This window comes from Raphanus sativus, chromosome 5, assembly GCF_000801105.2.
Source record: "Raphanus sativus cultivar WK10039 chromosome 5, ASM80110v3, whole genome shotgun sequence".
Lineage (NCBI taxonomy): Eukaryota > Viridiplantae > Streptophyta > Magnoliopsida > Brassicales > Brassicaceae > Raphanus > Raphanus sativus.
In genome coordinates this window covers 14,420,587-14,444,493 of record NC_079515.1, presented here as the reverse complement: position 1 = coordinate 14,444,493, position 23,907 = coordinate 14,420,587, and the positions used below count along the sequence as shown (strand labels likewise).

Here is a 23,907-nt window from a genome sequence, read left to right as displayed (position 1 = left end):
CATTGACATATCCACTAACAACGCTTGATATTCAAAATTTCTATAATTTTAATATTTACTTAATTTCAAAATAATCATGCGTTTTGAAATTTGATATGCACTAGAGTATTGTTCAGTTCTCCAGGCATTAGATTTTAGATTTTGTAAAAGACATCACTTGGGTATTATAAGAACTAAGTTGGGTTCGAGTCTAATTCTCCTGAGTGGATATGATTGTCATGTAAAACAACCAAAATTATGGATAGTTGTTACCAGTTCGAGCTCAAATATTTTAACCAAAATAACAAACCTATATGATTCAGTTCAAGTATCTTATACTAGGTGGAAGATCCTCAGATTTGTGCGAGAATAAACATTATTATCAGTTTGATATTTATATTGTTATGATTTCTCATGATCAAGGTATTATGATATCATTTAAATATGTACTCAATTTGTTGTTCTCCATGTTTATTTGTAGTATTAACACCGTAATGTATAATATTAAGTACATACATATCAATTTTATTGCCTATATTTACTTATCAATATAAACATAATTACATATTCCATAAATAAAATTGTTTCATTAGAACATTAAGCCTATTTTTTAAAAAAACTTTAAGCATGTAATAATTTTCACAAAAATATATTTTCTACCATTCCAATAAAGAATGATTTGATAGAATTAGCAAAGATTTAAGAAACTTTTAAAAATCTCAGATCCAATAAGAATGATTTGATAGAATTAGCAAAGATTTAAGAAACTTTTAAAAATCTCAGATCCAATAAGGCTAGATTTGAGAAAAAGATGAAATCTGACCAAATCATCATTCCAATAAGCCTCTTTGCAAAAAAAAAAAAAAACACACCGTTGGCTAATTGGTCTCCTTCTCTTTAGGAGGTATAGATATTGAATTCAGCCATTATTAGTCGCAAATTGTATACTTGTGACATTTGCCAATTTCAATAAAACCAAATCTAGTCCATACATCTAAACTTGTAACATAGATCCAAATAGATTATGTGCACTACTTTATTATATCCATTGCGTGAACTTGTTACAGGAAAAAAAAAACCATTGCATGAACCTTCAGGAAACTAGTGATTACCAAATCCCATAACTAAAAAAAAAATTTCGTCTGTGTTGAACAAATGTTTTAAGCAAATACTTGTAAATATGATACTGTATGTATTTACGTTTGCCTTCTTATATTGTCAAGATCTTCTGAATATGTAACATAATATATTTGAGGTATACCTAAAACCCCTAAAACAAAGACTATCTCAATATAAAACCAAGAACAAACAGTTTATCAGATGATAGTGACTAGTTTGAAAGAAACCACACAAGTAATTGGTTATAGATATTCGGAATGTGTTAAAATGGCTTCTACTCTATCCAGTGATGCCTCTAAACGCCCTGAGCTCATGTTGAATAACGGTTCTTCAGTACCAAGAGCTCTGTTCCATTCATCAAGACCATCAATTAGCTAGAGCGTAGTGAAATCACATATTTGGAAACTGGTGGATGATATAAAGATGTCAGAACTGGTGACACTTACCCAGTAACTTCAGGGAGTACAAAATCAGCTCTCCAACCAAACCGTAAATCGACACCAGGAGTCAAACCAAGAGTGGTTTTGTTTCGGATCCGAGACACACCATCTCCACCCAAACAAGAGGTAAGCTTCCATTTCCAACCCATTGCATTCATCTGAAAGTTATGCCCCACACCAACCTACAGTTTCAGATTTACAAAATATATAACAGAGAACAAAAAAAGAAAGAGAGGGCACAATAATAGACTCAACGACTAAAGAAAAAAAGAACCTGGAGGTTGAGAAATCTGGTGATAGGAATCTTCTTTGAAAGAACACGAACTTCTTGGTGTAAAGGCTCATAAATAAACTTCCAATTCCTTTCTGGTGATAGTGGCTTCAAAACAAGCTTTGCGTGGTAATCATTCGTGGGTTCGTTATACAACTGGAACATTCGATTGAAAAACAATGATGAACATGTCATGCCTCAAACAAGCACAGAACAGGTCTCTCTCCGATGCCTTAGCGACGGAATAAAATTTCAAGAATCAAGCGACTACTTAGAGAGAGAGAAAGAGAGAGAGAGAGAGAGAACCTCGAGGTTGACGCCAACGCGAAGGCCTTGGAGCTCTTTTCGGAACTTGAGAAACAGCTCCGATGGCATTAGATTGATTTTGTAAAGTTCGTCCCATGACGGAGGTTCCTCCGGTCGCGAACTCGGTGGTGGCTCCATGCTTCCAACCCTTCCTCAAGTTTATCCTAACAATAACATGAACAAAAAGGGCATGTGTCTTTTTCTTGAATCAATTAAACCGGTTCCGGTACAAGTTGATTGTTTTCAGCTCTATAAACCAATCCAACTTCACCTCAACTCAACATTGGCTTAATTGATTTCAACATGAAACAAAAAAAAACACCCAAAAAGTAGGGTATATACGGCCTGATGCCCAAGTGGCTAAAGAGAACTCAAGCGGATACACACATCATTTTAGAGACACTTATTTCCTTCTAGAAGCATTTACTCTGTTTTTCTTTTTTGCATTTGTACAAATAGCTTCATTTCAACCGCAAACAAAAAGCTGTCATAATTTACAAGGAAGTAAATGATAGAGAGCATTTATAAGAGAAAAAAAAAAGCAAGCAGCTTTGATTCCATGAAGAAAGCACCAACTTCTGAGATTCCAAAACCTAAGCTTTGTTTGTCATTTTTACAATGGAGATTGCTCAGATGCCTCTACCATCTGCTTTCTACGCCCAGCTGCCACTTCCTTCTGTAGTTCCGAGTTAGACATACGCTCCACTTCCAAAGCTCTCTCAAGCTTTAACATTATAAACAAACGATTCAGTGATCATGTGTTGATCAGGAAATGATGTTTGTCAAAAAACCAAATAAAACAAATTACATTTGCTGCTCGCATGCTCCATTCACTCAGTATCGCCCTCAGCCTTTCGTTTTCTTCAATATACTGCACCAACCCCCACCCATTAAACATCTCCAAGATTACTTTGAATCTTGAATAAAATCTCTAGATTTTACCTACAAATACCTGACTGTTGGTATTGTTGACACGCTGCACCTCTGCATCTCTCTCTGCTATCAAAGAACGAGCAAGCCGTAGCTCAGACTGAAGTTGATTCATCTGCAAGTGAGAACATTAAATTCACATTTGTATATAGATGGAGCTTCTGAAATAAATAAGTATTACCTCAGCTGAAAGGGTCCTCAACTCCTGATCTCGAGAAGCTAAAAGATGTGCCAGATCAACCTACCAAGCATTCAACATTGAGGAATATTAAGAAGCTATGTGCTATTGGTAAAGGAAAAGAAAGCTTGCCAGAGAAAATCTTCACCTGAGGGGTTCTTCCATCATCAGATTGTTCATATTTGCTTAGTTTCTCTTGCAAAGACAGAATCTTTGAAAAGGCACAGAAATATCAAGAAACGTTAGATGAAAAATAGGGGAGAGCATTTTGTATCTGTTTCATTCAATTAGGGGATGGATGGATACCTCCTCGCTTAGAAAATGGAGGTTTTCTCGCTGATATTGTAACAAAGCCGTCTGTTGATCAGAAAGTCGGCCTTCATAATACCTCAGGCCGTCCATAGAACTTGACGGTTGAAGAGGAGAGTATAACGACTTCAAGACATCTGGCCTGGAATTAACGGAATTGTATTGATGCACATAACCTGAAATAAAAAGCAGCAGTTATAAAACTACTACATTTAACATATACTATTTAACTGAAGGGCAGTCTCACCTATATATAAACTCATGAAGAAGCCAGCACACACTGATTCAGCAATCATAATGATCCTGTAGATCATATCCAAAAAAAAAGAGCACATGATGCAAATTATGGATTTGCAACTAAGATAGATACTTAACAAGCGGATAACCAGCTACGAACCGTTGTAAAGCAGAGGTAGAAAGAATGCTGATTTGGGGATCCCATACTATCACAAGAAGCATCCCAGCGGTCCCTGGACATATATCGAAAGGTACTAAACATATCACGAAGACAATAATAACATGTAGTCTCAATTAGGAAAAAAAAACACACGAGGACAAGAAGCAAGTTTAGTTAAAAATCATAGTTGTAAAACTTTCCCCACTCATATTTTGAATTTATATTTGGATATGTTGTTGAATATAGCTGATAGACTTCATAACCAGTAAAAGCAAGCGAAAAAGACATGGTTAGACGGATACCATATGCAGCGATTGCAAATGGAAGACGAACAACATGCTTCAACTTCTGACTGAAACTGTAATAACCCTGTAGAATGAGATTCTCATATTAGATCAGTCAAGTCTATTAAATGCCACCATAGGCAAGGAAGTAAAAAAAAAAAAAAAACATTAATTTTACTCGTCCTACCAAACCTAATCCTTGAAACCAAAATCTACTATGTGTATCACTGTCTAAAGCTATCAAGCATTTGTACCTGAAGACGTATTTTCTGGACTTGAAAAACAAAATACTGTTGAAAGATACCTGAGACAGTACACATGGAAATTAACTTAAGGAATATAGAGCCAAGCGCACAACAGAACTGATCGACATCAGATTAATGGGTGAGCAAAAACAAATAGACAACAGTTAATTTGAGAGGGGAGAATCACTCAAGTGTTCTCCGTCGACAACAAAACCAGGAAAGACATAACAATAAACTAAAAGTTGGTCAATCTGATAAAACTAGAGAAGAAGGGCTCTCAGATCTTAATTAACTAACAACCTAGACGGAGTTAAATAGGCCTAAGAAGAATCGAGTTAGAGATTTTAATGAGATGTCTTCAACAAATGGTGCTTCTTAGAAACAAGGTAACAAGTGAGAATCAAAAGCGCAAACAAACATAACAAGGTAAGAAAATAAAATCTAGGAGAAAATGAGTGGGGAACCAGTGAGAATCAAAAGCGCAACATCGCAGCAGCAGAGCAAAGAAGGGGTCAGATGGTGGAGATGATGAAAAATCCAAGGAGCTCCTGCAGCTAAAACGGCATAGCCTGCCAATAGAATCAGATAGAGGTAACTTCCAACAAGGCTTCTAGATTTCCTGTGACCGAACAAAGGTGCTTCTTGTAATATGTCAAGGAACCTACAAGAAGGCAATTCCGATCCACCACAAGAAAATAATTATATCCTGTCCCACAGACAGTGATAGTAAAAGGTGTTTCGATTTGGACAGAAACAGTGCAATCTTTTGTCCATCAAAAGATGTTATGTAAGGACAAATTGTTATTATTAAAAGGAAATCACGAGCCCACATCGAAATCCTGGTTAAAGAAATTAACAAAAGAAAGCGTAAAAACATACATAGCGTTCTCTTCGTTGGTCATCGGACGTCTCTCCGTTGACATCTTCGATCTGAACCTGCGATCGGAAAGTTTCTGCCTTCCTCGGGTGTATGACTCATGATAAATTGACTCGATGTATTTGGATTAATTAAATTAAACCAGAAAACCATAGGGAGCGAACTAAACCATCTTAAATTATACCGTAGTAAACCGGCTGATAGAAGCGTATTCGAACCTTCTAACTAAGATAGAAGGCTCTGATCCAATGTTTCAGTTTCTTACACAGATGAGGGGTTTGACCAGAACAAGCCCTAGCTCCTCCTCCCGAATCGCAGTCGCAGCTTCTTTGACGCCGTAATGATCCGATCATCCTTGGCCACCACCGTAGGCCTCTTCCACACACACACTCATGGCGGAGCACAAGCTCGTCCTCTAAAGACCAATACCCGAGAAGTAACCCATTGCCCCGAAGCATGGCTGGTCAAAATCCTCTCCACTCTCTTCGTCTACAGGGTTCCAGACTCCGATCTCTGTTTCTGCTACCTCAGCAAGAACATAAACCCGTTCATCGCGTTCGAGGTCGTCAAGAAACTCGACGATCCCCACATCCGGTTCCGGTTCTGGGAGTTCAGCAGATCCAAGCTCAACGTTCGCCACTCTTTCTGGACTTACAACCTCCTCACTAGATCGCTTTGCAAAGCCGGTTTGCACGATTTGGCGGGGAAGGTGTTCGAGTGTATGAAGAGCGATGGTGTTTCTCCCAACAGCCGGTTGTTAGGTTTTCTGGTGTCTTCTTTCGCTGTAAAGGGTGACCTTCGTTTCGCCACTGCTTTGCTTCTCCAGTCTTACGAGGTTCAAGGGGTTTCTATGGTGGTCAACAGTTTCTTGCACACGTTAGTGAGGCTGGGTCGTGTGGACGATGCCATGGGTCTATTCCAGAAGCATCTCAAGTTTCGTTCTTGTAATGATACCTGCACGTTTAACATTCTGATTCGAGGTTTGTGCGGTGTAGGGAAAGCTGAGAAAGCATTAGAGCTTTTGGCTGAGATGATGATGACTAGTTCACCTGATATCGTTACCTATAATACTCTTATTAAGGGCTTTTGCGAGAGTAATGATCTCAACAAGGCCTACGATATGTTCTGCGAGGTTAAGTCGAGAAAGGGTTGTTCTCTCGATGTTGTTACTTATACTTCGATGATGTCAGGGTACTGCAAAGCTGGCAAGGTGAAGGAAGCGTCTCTTCTGTTTGATGAGATGGTTGGTTTGGGGATTTATCCTAATAACATTACTTTTAATGTTCTGGTCGATGGTTATTCCAAAGCGGGTGACATGTCTTCTGCGGAAGTTGTTCGCGGGAAGATGGAATCTTTCGGCTGTTTCCCGGATGTTGTGACCTACACTTCTTTGATTGATGGGTACTGCAGAGTGGGACAAGTCAACAAAGGGTTTAGTCTTTGGGAAGAAATGACTGCGGAAGGAATGTTTCCTAACGCATTTACCTATTCCATTCTTATCAACGCCCTCTGTAAAGAGAATAGGCTGCTCAGGGCTCGTGATCTTTTGAGGCAGTTAGCTTGTGAGGGCGTCGTCTCGAAACCGTTTCTGTACAACCCTGTCATTGATGGGTTTTGTAAGGCTGGAAAGGTCAACGAGGCAAATGTTATTGTGGCAGAGATGGAGAAGACGAAATGCAAACCGGATAAGATCACTTTTACCATTCTTATAATTGGGAATTGCATGAAAGGAAGGATGGGTGAAGCAGTCAGCATTTTCCACAAAATGGTGGCGATTGGTTGTTCGCCGGATAAGATCACAGTGAGCTCTTTGTTGTCATGTCTTCTTAAGGCTGGAATGGCAAAGGAGGCCTATCAACTAAACCAGATTGCAGTGAAATGCCAAAGTAATGATGTAGCATCTCAAGAGACCAAAGCTGTGAATGTAACTGTGGCTGCCTGCTAAGCTAGAGTTCAATATCCCTGTACATTGGCCTTCTTCTACCATCATGCATTCTGTACACATGTTAGGCCTAACTGGAAGCAGAAAAGAAAAACAGACAAAAACTCACTGTAAGCATCTGTTCACATTTCCTTTTAATGCTCTGGTAGGCTCACTAGATACTTAATTCCCTTTTGAAGACTGAAATAGAGTGCCATTGCTCTTAGTTAACCAATTGCGTCGTCTGGATTAAACTGTGTCGAAGTATTGAAGTAAAGGATGATTGAACTTGTGAAAAAGAACAACTTTTGGATTGATGACAAGTTACTTGAGATCTTTAAAGTTCACATGCGTGAGATAGAAGATAGTTGCTTCATCCAGTGCCACGCTGTTTTTCGTTAAATAAAGTGTTGATTCCTCTTCTTTGAGATTTGCAGGGTTAAGAATTAAAAAGTTGTTCAGCATGATAATGGCAGCCCAATGTGATTAGACAATGGCTTAACCAGCAAAGATCCAAAGATTCTCACAGTTCCGAGTTAAAACTGCATGAGCGATTAACCTCTCTAAGAACTTCACAATACACAGATTAGCAGAAAGAGAAGTTCTGTTTTCTTAAAGCTGTTTGCCCCAGGTTGGGAGGAAATGGTTGTTTGAGAATTTTTTTTTGGGAGGGGGAGAACCGGTTATGTTACATGATTCTTGTAATAGGTTTTGAATAGGTGGAGCCAAATATCTCTCTTTTCTTTTGGTTTATCTCACAATTTTTTTAGTCATAATATATCACTCAAATGTTTTTAAAAATTAATAAAATATACTAGTTTTATAATTGAGAAAAAGTCCAAAATAGCACTAAACTAAGTTTTTATCTCCAAACTAGCACTCAAGGCTCAAAATCATAAAAATAGATTTTATTAAAGAGGTTATTTACCTTTTATGTCTCTCCTAATCTCTATAATATTATTTGAATAATTTTTTTGATTACGTTATTTTCCACCGGTTGAAACTAAGATAATTTTATTTATTGAACTCGAAGTTAAACTTATTTTACACTGATTTTTTTTAATTTAAATAAAATATTTTATATCTTCAACACTCTCTATATTGAAAAAATTATTTGTGCGTTTTAAAACATTTTCTATAATTTTATTAAATTTAGTTTATGTGTTTTAGTTATTATTACAAATTTAACTATTTTTTAAGAAGTTGAGATAATCTAGACCCGTATTATGATTTTGTTGATTTAATCATTTGTTATTTTAACTTGATTTTATTTTAAAGTTTCATTTAATAAATGCTTTCAAATAATTAATAACGTGAAAGATTTTTGGAAAGTTACGGCGTAAATATTTAAGAAACAATTTATTTAAAAAATAGTAAGAACTGAATTATTAAATACTCTTTAATGTAATTGCAAAATAATGACTTTTTATTGGTTGCAAATACTGCAGGCGAAAAGGTACATACAATATTGGTAATTAATTGGAAAAGTCAGGACCATATTCATAAGAAGTATTATGCTTTAATAGTATAGATGCTCATGCCTAACTGATTTTATAAACTGATAAAAAACTGTTTATTTAGTAAAATAATTATATTAAATGAAAAATTAAGTGACAATAAATGTAACATATATATATATATTTTTATTTAAGTTATTATTTTATTCATAAAACATGGCTTTGAATAATGTTTTTGATTACGTTATTTTCCACCGTTGAAACTAAAATAATTTTTTCACTAAATCAAACATTTAACCATATATAAAACTTAGTTATTTACATTTTTGATTTTATAATTGGCACAAAATCTATATAGATTAACTAATAAATAAAAATCTGCACTATTATTATTATGGTAATATAATTAATGATGTGTATTAACGTTAAGGTAATATAATTAATAAAATTATTAAGCTAATGAAATATGGAAATACAATTAATGTAATACTACTATTCATGTTTCCAAACAACTTTCATTTAGAATACTATACTTGTTTCCAAACATCTCCAAAATGTACTTCAACTTTAATAATATAGATGAAATATTTTTTATAGATCAAATTGCAATGTGTATAAATGATAACTAGACTTCAAGATTGTGAACAAAAAAAAAAAAGACTTCAAGATTAAATTTAAGATTTGAAAATAAATAATGAAAAATAAAGTTGTAAGATTTCTAGTTAGCCTTGGGTATATAATTAATTTAGGATTTAAACCTTAACCCCTAAATATAAACTTTAAAACTTCAGTATTTTCATAATATAATTTAGTCTTAAATAGTAAATTTTTAGGAAGCCTTCCTGAATATATTACTTGATATCCTAAATATGATATACATGCAAGTTTTATTAATATATACATTTTAACTTGATATTCTAACATATTACTTTTTAACTAAATATTAAATTTTTAAGCAGACATTCCTAAATATTTCATCTTGTTATCCTAAGATTTTTGTTTTTAATTAAATATTAAAATTTTCAGAAAGACCTTCCTAAATATGTTACTTGATATCCTAAATATGATATATATGTAAGTTTTGTTAATATATGCATTTTAACTTGTTATTCTAACATTTTTACCTTTCTAATTAAATATTAAATTTTCAAGAAGTCATTCCTAAATATTTCAAATTGTTATCCTAACATTTTTCATTTTAATTAAATATTAAATTTTCAGGAAGCTCTTCCTGAATATATTACTTGATATCCTGGTTGATCAAAAAAAAAATTACTTGATATCCTAAATATGATATATATGCAAGTTTTGCTAATATATATATTTTAACTTGCTATTCTAACATATTACCTTTTAATTAACTATTAATTATTCAGACAGGTCTTTATAAATATGTTATTTACTATTCTAACATTTTTTTAAATTAAATATTAAAATTTTCAGGAAGCCCTTCCTCAATATATTACTTGATATCCTAACTATGATATGTATGCAAGTTTTGTTAATATATACATTTTAACTTGCTATTCTAACATTTTACCTTTCTAATTAAATTTTCAAGAAGCCATTCCTAAATATTTCAACTTGTTATCCTAACATTTTTCCTTTTCAAATTAAATATTAAATTTTCAGGAAGCCCTTCCTGAATATATTACTTGATATCCTAAATATGATATATATGCAAGTTTTGTTAATATATACATTTTAACTTGCTATTCTAACATTTTATATTTCTAATTAAATATTAAATTTTCAAGAAGTCATTCCTAAATATTTCAACTTGTTATCCTAACATTTTTTATTTTTAATTAAATATTAAAAATTTAGGAAGCCGTTCCTGAATATATTACTTGATATTCTAAAAATGATATGTTTGTAAGTTTTGTTAATATATACATTTCAACTTGCTATTCTAACATTTTACCTTTCTAATTAAATATTAAATTTTCAAGAATTCATTCCTAAATATTTCAAATTGTTATCCCAACATTTTTCCTTTTTAATTAAATATTAAATTTTCAGGAAGCTCTTCCTGAATATATTACTTGATATCCTAAATATGATATATATGCAAGTTTTGCTAATATATACATTTTAACTTGCTATTCTAACATATTACCTTTTAATTAAATATTAAATTTTTAAGAAGCCATTCCAAATATTTCATCTTGTTATCCTAACATTTTTAAATATTCAGGCAAGTATTTCTAAATATGTTATAAGCAAAATTTCCTAAACACATTCAATAATGCAAACAAACAACAAATGAATATGTAAGTAGAGATATAAAAGTAGAAATTAAAGAAGAAATCAAAATAATATGTCAGTTAGGAAAACTAAGCTTAAGGCAATATTTTACTTGCTATCTTAACATTTTCTTTTTTAATTAAATATTAAATTTTTAGGACATTTTTCCTAAATATGTAACTTGTTATCCTAAATATGATATATATGTAATTTTTATTAATATATACATTTTAACTTGCTATTCTAACATTTTTCCTTTTTAATTAAATTTTATATTTTTAAGAAACATTCTTAAATATTTTACTTTATATCCTAACATTTTTCCTTTTTAAATATTAAATATTCATGCAGCTCTTCCTAATATGTTATTTACTATTGTAACATTTTTTAAAATTAAATATTTAATTTCCAGGAAGCCATTCCTGAATATATTACTTGATATCCTATAATGATATATGCAAGAAAACACATTCATTTTAGTTTTCTGGAAACTCATCCTGAAAGTGCCAGAAGCTATCTTATATAACATATGTGTTTTATAATGATACCACATTTGACACTTTCTTGATCGAATTATTGAAAATACTTTAAACTATCCTATTTTAATGTTCTCTGTTAGATATGTGTTCTCTATTTTGTAGACAATGAACTATATTTGGTGATTTCTATAGCAAATGAATTTTCTTATAGATTTTGATTATGTTTTTTTTGAAAGATTAAGTTCCAATTTAGGATAGCCATCTTGAACAAGGATTGTCTAACATTGCTTACACGCTTTTGATTTTCTTCGAAAACAGACTTATCCAAGAAAACACACTCTTTTCAGTTTTCTGGAAACTCATCCTAAAAGTGTCAGAAGCTATATCCTATATAACATATGTATTTTATAATGATACCACATTAACACTTCTTGATCAAATTATTGAAAATGCTTCAAACTATTCTATTTTTATGTTCTCTGTTGGATATGTGTTCTCTGTTTTGTAGACAATGAGTTCTATTTGGTGATTTTTATAGCAAATGAATTTTCTTATAGATTTTGATTATGTTTTTTTTTTAAAGATTAAGTTCCAATTTAGGATAGTCATCCTGAACAAGGATTTTTGTCTAACATTTTTTACACGCTTTTGATTCTCTTCGAAAACAGACTTATGCAAGAAAACACACTCATTTTAGTTTTCTGGAAACTCATCCTAAAAGTACTAGAAGCTATATCCTATATAACATATGTGTTTTATAATGATATCACATTTAACACTTCCTTAATCGAATTATTGAAAATGTTTCAAGATATCCTAAAAAAACTTTAAAATTTGATAACACCATTTTTAAGAACTTTGCCATGGAGAAAAGGTTTGAAAATACTGTTCTTCTTCGAGTATCTACCTAAAGCAGCTTGAGACTCTTTACAAAGACCAGAAATTCATTTCCTGCTTCTCCAATAAAGTTTGCTTGTAACTTGAACGAAAGAAAAAAGTTGGCACATTTTCTTCTGATTGTTTTCTTTAATAAATTTGTGGATCAGACATTTCTCGCATTGAGGCTGACCTTCGGCTTTCACATGCTCAAACAGAGCACTGCTTCTAATGGATACTAGATTTTTGACCCGCACGCCCATGCGGATGTATTTTTTTATAAAATATGTTGTTATTTGTTTTTCATGTCAATATTAAAATTGGGCAAAAAACCCATTCCAACAAAAACGAAACGATCCCGATCCAAAAAAAAAAGTACAAACCCGAACTGAAATTGATTAAATATCCAAACTATTCAAAATTTTGGTATTTAGATTACTGAAACTGAATCCGATCCGAACCGGAATATTTTCAGATACCTGAATGCATTTTGAAAAAGATTTATATACTTATATATATATATATCTTTTAGATTAAATGTATATAAAAACATCCATAATATATATGATACTTTTAAGTTGGTTTAAATAATTAAATATATATATATATATATTGTCAAATATAAATATTTAAAATAGTTAAAGTATACTCAAAACACCAAAATTACTTAAAATAATTGTTGATTCTCTATTTAAATATTTAAATGAAACCAATTTATATGTTAAGTTTACGTATTCTGATATATGTTATTCAAATTTATATGTAATATATTATTTTGTTTATATATTTTGAAATTTACGGTATATAATGAATTTTAAAAATAATTTAAATGGGTTATCCGAACCCGAACGAACCCGCAATGATTTGACTCGAATACGAATCAAAATTTAGAAATATCTGAATGGGACAGAAATTTTTGATCCTAGAAATCCGAAACCCAGCCACACCGGAACCAAATACTAATGTGGTACCCGAAAGCCCACCCTTAATTCACAATCTATTTGTTTCCTTTAAAACAGAACAAACATATAATTAATAGTATTTTATACGTACTCTCATATAAATAATCACATATATTATATTTTTAAAATTTAATGTGAAATATAAAAATAATAATTTAAGTTGGTATATGAAATTTGACTTTTATTGTATTTATATATATATATATTGAAAACATTTTTAATAATGGTTATTTGAAAATATTTTAGTAAACATAAAATTTTGAAAATATATATATTTTGAATCCTTTTTTGATATAAATCAATTTTAAATTATTATTTTATATATATATATTTAGGCATGGGCATTCGGAGTCCCAATCGGGTTTTGGTTTTATCCAATCGGGTTTCGGTTATTCGGGTTTATCAAAATCAGCTCCATTCGGATTATTTAAAAATTCGGTTCGGGACCGGTTCCGATTCTATCGGGTTCGGGTCGGGGTTAGTAAATCTTCCAAGAACCGGTACAACCCAATGTACTTTCTGGTTTGGGTCCCAATCTGGTCTTCGGTTTAAGAATATCTAATTTTTACCTACTTTGTAACCAAAACATAAGAAAATTCGGTTCTTCGGGTTTGAAATACCTAATTTGTAACTTTTTGTAACCAAAACATAAGTAAAATCGATTTAAAAAATAAGAAATGAATATCAACCGTGATCATTCAAAATCAAACAAAAAGGAAACATATTTATTGATAAAAAGAAAACCACATAAACGAAAGCAGAAAACGAAAACCACGTTCTCATGAAATGATAAATATTGTTTAGTGAAAACAAAATCTAAATCTAAATATTTCAAGATCCAATAGCCACATTTAACCATCAATCTTCATGTAATAGTACCACCAATTTTCATATAATAGATAAGTATTTTAAATATTCAATATATATTAATGTATTTTGAATACATATTAGGAATTGAGATCATATTTGGTACAAGATCTTTTTGGGGTTTTGAATGTTTCGGGTTCTATCGGATATCCATTTAGATTCGGGTTCGGTTCGGATAATACCCATAACCCGTAATACCATAAAACAAGATCCATTCGGTTTTTATGTCGGGTTTGGATCGGTTCGGATTCATTTTTATCGGATCGGATTCGGTTCGGATTTTCGGGTTCGGTTTATTTACCCAGCCCTTTATATATTTGTTGGACCGGTGCGTCACATCCGGCAACAACTGAAGTCTGGTAGTATCATTGGGCCATTCCGCAACCCTTTGTGTCACCATTCATCCCATCAGTTCACCCTTTTGGCGAGTTTATATATATATATATATATACTAGGGGAAACCCGCCCTACGGGCGGACGAGTTATTATAAATTTTAATTTTACCATTTAAATAAAAATACCATTAAGGTTATAGTTTGTTTACAACAATTTTATCGAAGTATTTCAAAATATACTTTAGAAATTATAGATTTGTCTAAATATGATATAATTCTTAAAATATAATTATTTAATTTCTCTCTAATCGCGCATGATTATAATTTTTGGGTTTTAGTTAAATGTTTCTTTTGAAACACTATTTAGTCACGTTTGCAATGGATTGTTGTCAGTTGGTGAAGATGGTTTCGGAACCAGAAGAATGGTCAGCCTTTGCAAGTTACTTAGAAGATATTAGAGCCTTGAGGAGGAGTTTCACCAGTTCAGAGCTCGTTCATATACCACAGACACAAAATAAAAGGGCGGATAGCTTAGCACGTAGTGCAAGGAAGCAAGCGTCTTTTGTCGTCCATATGGATGCGGAGCTACCAGTTTGGTTTACAGAGTCTATATGAGTCTGTGTTTGCTGACAAAAAAAAGAAACACTATTTAGTGTTCATTTTCTCTCTTTTCTTGTAAGTAAATAATTTTTTTGGTGTTCTCCCCATAATATTCTTCCATTGTATTTTTGCATTCATGTGTTTCAAGATGATTATTATCTTATTTCATGTAATCCACCTTTGAAAATCTAAACATCATTAGATTTGACGGGATATTTGTTGGACATCCATTTTGCTTACCAGTCTTGTAATTTAACTCACAGAGGATAATATTTAGAACCTAGTCTAACCAAAATTACATGAGAGTTTTGTGGATGTTCATTATCGTTCTTTATCAAAGAGATTTTTAAGTTTTGATAAATAACCAATTATATGGCAGAGTTACTTTTTTTGGTAAAAAATGGCAGAGTTACTTTTAAACTTAAAGAGGTATTTGTTCTTAATGTAGACTCGGTGAGTTTTTGTCTCAAAATTTAAAATCCAAGGTTGGAATTGTATCAAGTCTAATGGTGGTATACCAATGGACTTCTTGAGTCATTATCAGTATCTCATATTTGTGGTGCTCTTAAAATAAATTAATGTTTTCTAGTTACCTTTTTGTAGTATTTATTAATAAGACTATCTAAATCTCCGATCTTCTCTATACTTTGTAGATCATATTATCTATAGATGCTTCACACTAATCAACCCTATATTGAACTCCACTAAATTAGATGATTCATAAAATTTCTTTGCATGGCAGAATATCTTGACAGAGAATAATAGCTCCACTAATTTTCAAGATGAAGACATAGACATGAAAGCTTTCTACAGTCACATGTTTGATTACCTCTCTTTGTCCTTTCAAAACTCATGACCAGGTGATGATACGTCATTACTGTCATAGCCTGAGTTTCAAAGAATTTTTGGTTTTCATATTTGAGTCGTTGATTTTTTTCTCCGATCTAAGCAATCTACAATGCTCTTGGATGTAAATCATGTCATTATTTTGTTTGTTTGTGGATTTGAGCTATCTTTCAAGCGAATTTGCTTTCACTGCCACTGATATCATAATCTAGAAGAATTGAAACTGAATCTTTGTATAGAAAAGGTAAAAAAAACAGAGACTTTTAAGAATGGTAGCTTGCAGCATTCTAAGTTTCTAACTAACAACGGTGAATTAGACGATAGGAATGCCTTAAAATCCAGACAAAAATCTGAATACTTTGTTTATCATTCGGAAGAATACAATACCCATAAAACATACATAAATGATACGACGGAGTTGCTTTCATATGATGCATGAACCTAAAACATTCTTAGAATCGAGAACAAAAAATCTATAACATATTTTGTTTACACTATTTGATAGAACACAACTTTCAAAAGTAATTAACAGAGCTGCTTTCATTTGATGCATGATGAGTGATACCTACAAATAAGTAGGTTCATCTTTCAGATTCATCATAGCTAAGTCAATCTCCTCTCTAACTCATCCACGTCAGTAGATTCCAAGCTGCAAGAATATTTGAACACTGAAAAGAATGAATTATCTATTCCTGGTAAACTTAATAGATCAAAGTAAGCAAAATAAATTGTATTTCTTCATTATATTCCTCGTAAACTTAATAGATCAAAGTGACCAAAAAGATATACTACAAATATATAATTGTTGCTGTTATTAAATTATTTAGGGTCTTAAACCTGAAATAAATTGTTACTTGACGATTTTGATGGTTGCCATGCAAGATCTTTCTCTTGTGGAGGGTAACTTACAGTATCTTTTATAGAAGTGAGCTCACCAATAACGTCTGAGAGAAGAAGAACATGTAATTAACGTACCAGTTAAAATGATGAGTTAGTAGAAATAGCCAAAAAAATGGTTTACCTGGAAGATGGGTGTTGGTGTTATCTAGGCATAATAGCTCATCGTGATTACGGAACCGGAAGCGTTCTACAGGAATTGGAGAAAGTGGTTCTGTTATCTCATCAAAAACCGTTGAATCATTATACCATATCGAGAGATGATAGTCGGATTGCTTGAAGTTTTGATTGGCTCGAATAACATCAAATCCGGTGACGGAGTACACAAAACCCACCTTGGAAAGGTGTCTGAAAGTGAGCAGACAGTGGACATCCATGGTGGCTAGCCTGAGAGCCGCCTGCAACAAACATAAAAATAGAAAAACCTTCACAATCTTAATAGAATTCAACTGCCAAATATGTAATTCAGAGTTTTGACGCCGGCTTTGTTTTCAGAACAATGTCCTTGAAGAAGTGAGAGATCGTAGCCTGTTGGGTTATGCTCGAATACCCCCGAAGTTGTTCAAATCACACAACACTTGCTATTTATTAACTTAAATGAAACTGTTTTTGGTACCTTTTTGGTGATGTTACCATTGGGTTAGCAACCTCAGGAGTCATTGCCATCACACGTTGAAGTAGTATGAACATCATGAGTTAATTAAAAATTGCAATAAACCATGAAAAATACCCATGGTGTGTGATATACAATCATTTACTATTTGTGTGTGATTATATTATAACATATGGCATCAAAGAAAATGATCAATAGAAATGCAAGTAACGAAAAAAATCAGAAATGTGTTGATGAAATTACTCAGTAGTGTTTGTACTCCATGAATTCAGCCGCACAAAGAACAGCATCAATTCATGAACACTTGAGAAAACCAAGAGACATCAATTACACAGTCGTATATCACACTGTTTCTGTATCTAAACTTGATTCACAAAGAAAACTAAGCTAGGAATTACAAAGTACATGCTCATGGAGCTCCGTTCGCAACGGATTCATAGCTAAAAATGTGTAGTACAGACTTACATTAATTATTTCTTCAGTCTTCAGATCTTTCTGCTAAAATAGCCAAATATGGATTCGAACTTTCTGCGTGACAAAAACAAACCAGAAGATAAATCAGAAATCCATTGTTATGGAGCTTACACTTTGAAAACCCCTAAAACTCAAGTTATGGAGCTTCCACGAAACCACCAGAAAACAAAGCAATTTTTTTTCTGTTTTGGAAAAAAAAAACATAGCAAAATTCAATCAAAGAATACAGAGAAAGTAGTCATAACAATATTTCTCAAAAAGAAAATAGTCATAACAATATGAAGGAGAAAATATCCAAGGAAACATATGATTGGCTGGATCATAATCCTCTGGAATTTGGTGGTTGTCATGGCTGTCGAGGTTTTGAGATCTCTCTAAAGCTTTAGGAAAGTTGTGGATATAGCAGAGAGATGAGTAGCAGAAAGATGTGGAGATAGCGATCTTCAAAAGAGATTTCCTAATGGGTGTCTGGATTTAAGACGTAGTGATCAATGTGTTCCGTTACAGAAACTCAATGGTCACCGTCTCCACCGTACGAAATCAACGAAGAACACACAGATAGCGATCAACACGGATTGGTTTAGTGTTCGAAGAGCCGCTAACAATAAAAAGATGAGCCCAACCGCAAGCCCAGACGGAAGCCTATGACGCAGCGTTTCATTAAAGGGGTAACACGTGGCGCGACGACATGAAGTGAATTTCTGACGTGGATGCTGAGGTTGACACCCTAGGAATGATTCAAACTCTACTTTATATAAATAGATATATAAATTTTAAATTCTGTTTATGATTATTTTAGACAAATGATAATTTTAGATAATTATATTAGCTCATTTTTCCGTATATTTTAAATTGGCACAAATAGATTGTTTCTCATAACATAATAAATTTCTAATTTTTCTTAATAACATAAATTCATTATTTTCTTACAGTTATGCTATCTATGTTTCCAAACAACATTATATCTTTTTATACTGTTATTCATATTTCCAAACAATTTTTTTCTTTAAACTGCTATCCAAGTTTTCAAACAAACATCTTTTAAAAATTGTTATCTATATTTCTAAATAAACCTAATTTGTATTTTAGTTTTTATAATATAGATATACGGGTTTTGAATTATATACTAAACATTCCCTTTTCTATTAAATCATTATAAAAACGGAATATTCATCTTTAAAGATTAGGCGAACGTGATTTGCAAGTTTTGATAAGTCAATGCAGATTTTGTTAGTTAATGCATATCTTTTTCTAGAATGACTGCGTTGAAATAGGAAAATAATTTGGAATATTATCGAATTTATGAATTAAAGAATTTATTAGTTTTGATTTTGTGCTGTTAATTGTCATTGATTCAGCATTGATTATGGGATTCACAAAATTTGTGGAATGATATGATACAATTGAATGCGACAATAGGATATTAACCAACTTCCTAATGTATATATCTTTAGGATTATTAATCATGATACTGATATTTTATGATACAAGTTTGATCGACACATTTTAATATATATGATAATACTAACCATGTTACAAAACCGACAAACCAATAGAATTTGAAAACAATACTAAGATGAGAAACTTTTCTTTGAAAATTACAGTCTTTATTAATCATGATATATAATAGATCCTAATAGTGTGGTAAAGTACTTACACAATTTGTTTTTTTTTTTTAATGTAGTCTACTTGAGTTTTGAATATATATAATCCATTAGTTTTCTGTAGATCATGATTAACGGAATCATATTAAATGGAAACACGTGGGTTTAGGGTCACTCCAGTTTTGTTTCGAGTTAAAAAGGTAGGTTGGTCTAATTTAAGTTACAGGTTTGGTACAAAGTTAAAACTGCTTGGTCTAATTTAAGTTACAGGTTTGGTACAAAGTTAAAACTGCTGTGTTTTATCTCAGTGGCAATTTTTTGTAATTTTGTGGAAAATTTAGGACTAATTACTATTTGTACTTCAGTTTTAATAGATTAGATGTATGTATGGAAAATGCTCTTTATTTTTCAGGCTTTAGTTGTCATCTTAAACACTGTATACTATACTTAAAAAGTTACTGTTTTGTGTCAAGAAACAGAATACAAGTGTGGTAAGGGAAATCGGCCAATTCCTACATCAACAAGGATCCGCGGTCCCGATCAGTACATCAACTCTACACCTGTGCTAAAACATACATCAACTCTTATTTCTTTCAAATTTCATACATAAACTCAAACTTTTAGGTTATTTCATACATTGACCAGCTTACCGTTAGTCAAATTATAACGGAGCCTGATGTGGATTTAACGGGTGATTATGTGGATTTACAGGTTTATTACGTGGATAATAATACACAGTTTAAGCAAAACGACGTCATATTGATCTTTAATTAAACAGTGTCGTTTTGGTAATTGAGAAACAAGATTATCTTTGTCATTGAAGTCGCGACAGAAAGTAAAAAAAAAACAGAGTCTGAGAGAAAGAGAGAAAGGGAGAAACGAAATTGGGAAGAAGAATTGCAAAGCTAGGGGTTAGAAAGACGATTCAGAAGAGCTGACAGCACATATAAGAGAGAATTGTTGAAATGAGGTAAGTTCAAACCTATTATTTGAGAAAATTAATGGGTTTCTGTTTTGTAAAATAAATCGATTAGGGGTGACAGAAGAGTATTCTCGTGTTGTAAAAGGTTAATTGTATGATGGGTACATGTAAATTGTGGATTTGTTAGAAAGTAGAAGAAGAAACTCGAGTGGACACAAGGTGTTCGATGAAATGTGTCAATGAATATATTATCAATTTTTTTTTCTTTAACTGATGCTTTGTAATTTTTTTTCAGTGGGGATAATGATATCACGTTTATGATATACTACGACGGGAAGTTTGAAAATTTAGAAGGAATTCTAAGCTATGTTGGTGGAAAAGTTCATCATCTTGAAACCACTCCTCAGTGTCTTTTTGGTGGGATAATCTCGGCAGGGTTTGTTGATATGTATGGGCAGCGAGTGTGGTACAAGTTTCCTTTCGAAGAATTCTCAGATTTGAAGGTGTTGTTTGATGGTAGTTTAAACTTCCAAAAGATGTGTGAGGCTGCACAATATGTGAAGACACTAGAGATCTATCTTGAGCACGAGGACATTAACAATGAGGCTGAAGAGAGTGAATCAGCTGCTGCGCAAGATGCTCAATCAGAAGCACATGATGTTGAAACAGCTCCGCTTGATGATGCTGATTCGGGAATAGAAAGGAATGATTCCCGAGATGATAATGTACCTGACCCGCGGGATGAGCTTGTAGATGAAATAGTTGCAGATTTTGTTGATGAAGAAGAGTACAACGAAGCTCACAGAGATACACCTCCAGGCTCAGATGATGAAGAAGGCGACATCACTTATGAAAGATGGCATAGAGGAAGTGGAGAGTTGAAAATTATGATGGTTTTTGAAAGCATAAACGAGTTCAAGGAAGCTGTGTTAGAGTATGCATTGAAGGGAGGCTGGAATGTGAAATACACAAGATGGGGAGATCAAATTTCCGAAGCAAAGTGTGCTGTAGTGGGTGAGGTTCCTTGTACTTGGAGAATCTACTGTTCTTTTGAGAAATCAGTGCAGCAGTACATGGTGAAGTCATTTCAAGAAGAGCACACTTGCACCAAAGACGGGTACTGCAAATTGTTGACTGATCATGTGATTGCTAAGCTTCTGCTAAATGAGATCAGACACGACAAATGCACTAGCGCCAAGACACATCCAAGAAATCATTGAAGACAAATACAACTTGACGGTGACACATGATATCGCTAGAAAGGCCCGAAAGAGAGCACTGAATATGATCAGTGATGAGTTTGATGAACAATTTGCAAGGATAAAAGACTACAAAGAGCATATCCTAAAGTAAGTTTCGTTTTAATTTTTTTTTTCTAATTTTAATTGAGTTTTTCTCTCACTTATTGATATTGTTTCTTATTGGTTCTGTTTTTTTTTACAGAACAAACCCTGGTTCTACTTGTGATGTTGCAACAATCATTAGAGAAGATGGTGTTGAGATCTTCGACAAGTTTTATGTGTGTTTTAAAGCTCTAAAGACAATATGGAGAGCTTATTGTCGACCCATTTTTGGGATTGATGGGTGCTTTATGAAATCCACTTCAAAAGGACAACTCCTTGCAGCTGTGGGACGAGACGCAAACAACCAAATGTTGGTTACTGGTATTTTAGGTGCCTCATTTGCCTCCTACAAAAGGAAAAAAAGTCTCAGGTCACAAGAGGAAGATGCATTATTATCGCTGTGGTAGGGAAGGGCACACCTCACCATTTTGTACTATTGATGGAGTCTCTAACAAGCCCAGAAAGGTTTATCCAAGGAAGAAGAAACAGACTTCAGAAAGTGAGACAATGTCAGTTGATCATGGTGAAGCTCCGGGACCAAGTCAACCGACACAAACGTCCAACTAACTTGAGGTTTGCTCTCTTACATAGATTTCACTATATAATGTTGGTTACTGGTATTTTAGGTGTCTCATTTGCCTCTTTTTCAGGTTCTTTTGGTGATGTATTTTGAAGAACGAGGCAGCCAAAAATCAGATGCTAGTTTTTTGTATTTTAGGTGTGCTTTAGGTGTGTTCTTAATTCGGCTATGTCTTATAATCTCTCTCTTTTTGTAAAACTTATTATGTTATCTTCTGTTTTAAAACTTATTATGTAATGAAAATCTTCTGTTTTAAAACTTATTATCTTATGAAAATCTTATGTTCAAAACAAAGCCACATTCATAAAATAAACCACATTCATAACATAATCCAACTTCGTACATAATCCAAATTCATACTACAAGCCGTTAAACCCTTGAAAAACCAAACAATCCGAGAAACATATCATCTCTGATACTAAGAAAACAGTCACTGCAATCTACCACATTACTACATGGTAAAATAGTAGTACACTAACATCATTCCAATACCACAAACTACTATCTTCTTCAAGCTCTTCACATCTCCCTCATACTCTTGAACCAATTCTTTCATCTCTTTCACCTCTTTCCCCAATCCAGCAAAAGCATCACCCAAATCTTCAATCTTTTTGTCATAGCTTCTTATCACATCTTCACATCTCTGAGACTGAAGCTCCAAGTGACCGATTTTTTCATCAAACAAGCTCTTGATATCATGAATTTCCTCAACAGCAGATCCATCAGTCCATTTAAACAAATGGTTCTTATCCTACAGAAACATTTATCCACTCTAGTTAAACCAAAGACAATCAAATCAATTTATCTTAGAACATACACAAAAAAAATAAAACAAACTCCAGTTTCTTACCTTTTCACTACTATTAGGACAACCATGGAAAAGTCTTCCTGGATTTTTCAATGTTTTAGATGTAAAAATCTCAGCCTCTTCTCCACACTTCCTACAAATCGTCGGAAACCCCCTTTGCCTTTCAGCCCTACGGCGACTCCAATTTGCACTCATCGCTGCTCAATTATTACAAAATTAAATAACCTAAATATACACCCAAAACTTGATTTGAGATAAAATTGATTGTATTTACCTGTAGCATACGAGGAATTAGGGTTAGATGAGCTAGACATTAGGGCTTTTCTTTCTCAGTCTCGTATCTTCCTGTCTCTGTCTCTCAAAGTTTTGTTCTTCTCTGGCTATCGCGACGTAAACGAGAAAGATGAGCTTTGTCTTTGAAAAAAAAAGAAACGACGTCGTTTATTAGAGCACAAAACGACGCCGTTCAGTGTTAAACTTGGTCTAATTTTAATCCTAATATCCACGTAATAAACCTGTAAATCCACATAATCACTCGTTAAATCCACATCAGGCTCCGTTATAATTTGACTAATGGTAAGCTGGTCAATGTATGAAATAACCTAAAAGTTTGAGTTTATGTATGAAATTTGAAAAAAAAATAAGAGTTGATGTATGTTTTAGCACAGGTGTAGAGTTGATGTACTGATCGGGACCGCGGACCCTTGTTGATGTAGGAATTGGCTGATTCAGTATTGAGTG

The 23,907-nt window shown here is 33.0% G+C and overlaps 5 protein-coding genes across 15 annotated transcripts; 1 reads left to right on the top strand and 4 right to left on the bottom strand.

Moving 5' to 3' along the window:
* Window positions 1-1,172: 1,172 nt before the first annotated feature.
* Window positions 1,173-2,411, bottom strand: LOC130512735 (uncharacterized). Its single transcript, XM_057011011.1, has 4 exons — window positions 2,116-2,411; window positions 1,813-1,965; window positions 1,545-1,720; window positions 1,173-1,443 (listed from the first exon to the last, which is right to left on the bottom strand). Exons 1-4 carry the CDS (start codon window positions 2,251-2,253, stop codon window positions 1,341-1,343), a joined length of 570 nt encoding a protein of 189 aa, XP_056866991.1. The 5' UTR covers window positions 2,254-2,411; the 3' UTR covers window positions 1,173-1,340.
* Window positions 2,412-2,561: 150 nt separating this feature from the next.
* On the bottom strand, window positions 2,562-5,439 carry LOC108862816 (protein FIP1). Of its 2 annotated transcripts, none has more exons than XM_018637064.2 (12): window positions 5,338-5,439; window positions 4,923-5,119; window positions 4,468-4,517; window positions 4,232-4,298; window positions 3,930-4,002; window positions 3,780-3,835; window positions 3,530-3,708; window positions 3,372-3,434; window positions 3,227-3,286; window positions 3,068-3,160; window positions 2,924-2,986; window positions 2,562-2,839 (listed from the first exon to the last, which is right to left on the bottom strand). In XM_018637064.2, the coding sequence occupies exons 1-12, from the start codon at window positions 5,379-5,381 to the stop codon at window positions 2,729-2,731; spliced, it is 1,056 nt and encodes a 351-aa protein (XP_018492566.1). In that variant the 5' UTR covers window positions 5,382-5,439; the 3' UTR covers window positions 2,562-2,728. The 2 variants fall into 2 exon arrangements, with proteins under 2 accessions (XP_018492566.1, XP_018492567.1); XM_018637065.2 differs by having other exon boundaries at window positions 3,068-3,145; window positions 5,338-5,434.
* An 85-nt stretch (window positions 5,440-5,524) lies between these two features.
* Window positions 5,525-8,092, top strand: LOC108862814 (pentatricopeptide repeat-containing protein At2g06000). Of its 2 annotated transcripts, XM_018637063.2 has the most exons (3): window positions 5,525-6,246; window positions 6,331-7,387; window positions 7,694-8,092. In XM_018637063.2, the coding sequence occupies exons 1-2, from the start codon at window positions 5,676-5,678 to the stop codon at window positions 7,278-7,280; spliced, it is 1,521 nt and encodes a 506-aa protein (XP_018492565.1). In that variant the 5' UTR covers window positions 5,525-5,675; the 3' UTR covers window positions 7,281-7,387; window positions 7,694-8,092. The 2 variants fall into 2 exon arrangements, with proteins under 2 accessions (XP_018492565.1, XP_018492564.1); XM_018637062.2 differs by having other exon boundaries at window positions 5,529-7,387.
* An 8,160-nt stretch (window positions 8,093-16,252) lies between these two features.
* Window positions 16,253-18,542, bottom strand: LOC108856673 (uncharacterized). Of its 9 annotated transcripts, none has more exons than XM_018630527.2 (4): window positions 17,439-18,542; window positions 16,947-17,220; window positions 16,763-16,869; window positions 16,253-16,574 (listed from the first exon to the last, which is right to left on the bottom strand). In XM_018630527.2, the coding sequence occupies exons 2-4, from the start codon at window positions 17,197-17,199 to the stop codon at window positions 16,560-16,562; spliced, it is 375 nt and encodes a 124-aa protein (XP_018486029.1). In that variant the 5' UTR covers window positions 17,200-17,220; window positions 17,439-18,542; the 3' UTR covers window positions 16,253-16,559. The 9 variants fall into 9 exon arrangements, with proteins under 9 accessions (XP_018486029.1, XP_056842668.1, XP_018486033.1 ...); XM_056986688.1 differs by having other exon boundaries at window positions 17,901-18,542; XM_018630531.2 differs by having other exon boundaries at window positions 16,947-17,036; window positions 17,158-18,541.
* A 4,267-nt stretch (window positions 18,543-22,809) lies between these two features.
* Window positions 22,810-23,570, bottom strand: LOC108858292 (uncharacterized). Its single transcript, XM_018632243.2, has 3 exons — window positions 23,441-23,570; window positions 23,209-23,363; window positions 22,810-23,109 (listed from the first exon to the last, which is right to left on the bottom strand). The coding sequence occupies exons 1-3, from the start codon at window positions 23,478-23,480 to the stop codon at window positions 22,810-22,812; spliced, it is 495 nt and encodes a 164-aa protein (XP_018487745.2). The 5' UTR covers window positions 23,481-23,570.
* Window positions 23,571-23,907: the final 337 nt, after the last annotated feature.

Excerpts from the sequence above, each read along its gene's own strand:
- LOC108862814 (XM_018637062.2), top strand. The coding sequence starts at position 5,676 with ATGATCCGATCATCCTTGGCCACCACCGTAGGCCTCTTCCACACACAC.
- LOC108858292 (XM_018632243.2), bottom strand. The coding sequence starts at position 23,480 with ATGTCTAGCTCATCTAACCCTAATTCCTCGTATGCTACAG. Across the intron at positions 23,364-23,440 it reads TAATTCCTCGTATGCTACAG|CGATGAGTGCAAATTGGAGT; the intron begins GTAAATACAATC and ends ATAATTGAGCAG. Across the intron at positions 23,110-23,208 it reads GTCCTAATAGTAGTGAAAAG|GATAAGAACCATTTGTTTAA; the intron begins GTAAGAAACTGG and ends ATGTTTCTGTAG.
- LOC108862816 (XM_018637064.2), bottom strand. The coding sequence starts at position 5,381 with ATGTCAACGGAGAGACGTCCGATGACCAACGAAGAGAACGCTAT. Across the intron at positions 3,836-3,929 it reads TCTACCTCTGCTTTACAACG|GATCATTATGATTGCTGAAT; the intron begins GTTCGTAGCTGG and ends TATGATCTACAG. Across the intron at positions 3,287-3,371 it reads ATGATGGAAGAACCCCTCAG|GTTGATCTGGCACATCTTTT; the intron begins GTGAAGATTTTC and ends AATGCTTGGTAG.
- LOC108856673 (XM_018630527.2), bottom strand. The coding sequence starts at position 17,199 with ATGGATGTCCACTGTCTGCTCACTTTCAGACACCTTTCCAAGGTGGGT. Across the intron at positions 16,870-16,946 it reads CACCAACACCCATCTTCCAG|ACGTTATTGGTGAGCTCACT; the intron begins GTAAACCATTTT and ends TTCTTCTCTCAG.
- LOC130512735 (XM_057011011.1), bottom strand. The coding sequence starts at position 2,253 with ATGGAGCCACCACCGAGTTCGCGACCGGAGGAACCTCCGTCATGGGAC. Across the intron at positions 1,966-2,115 it reads GCGTTGGCGTCAACCTCGAG|TTGTATAACGAACCCACGAA; the intron begins GTTCTCTCTCTC and ends CGAATGTTCCAG. Across the intron at positions 1,444-1,544 it reads GTACTCCCTGAAGTTACTGG|AGCTCTTGGTACTGAAGAAC; the intron begins GTAAGTGTCACC and ends TGAATGGAACAG.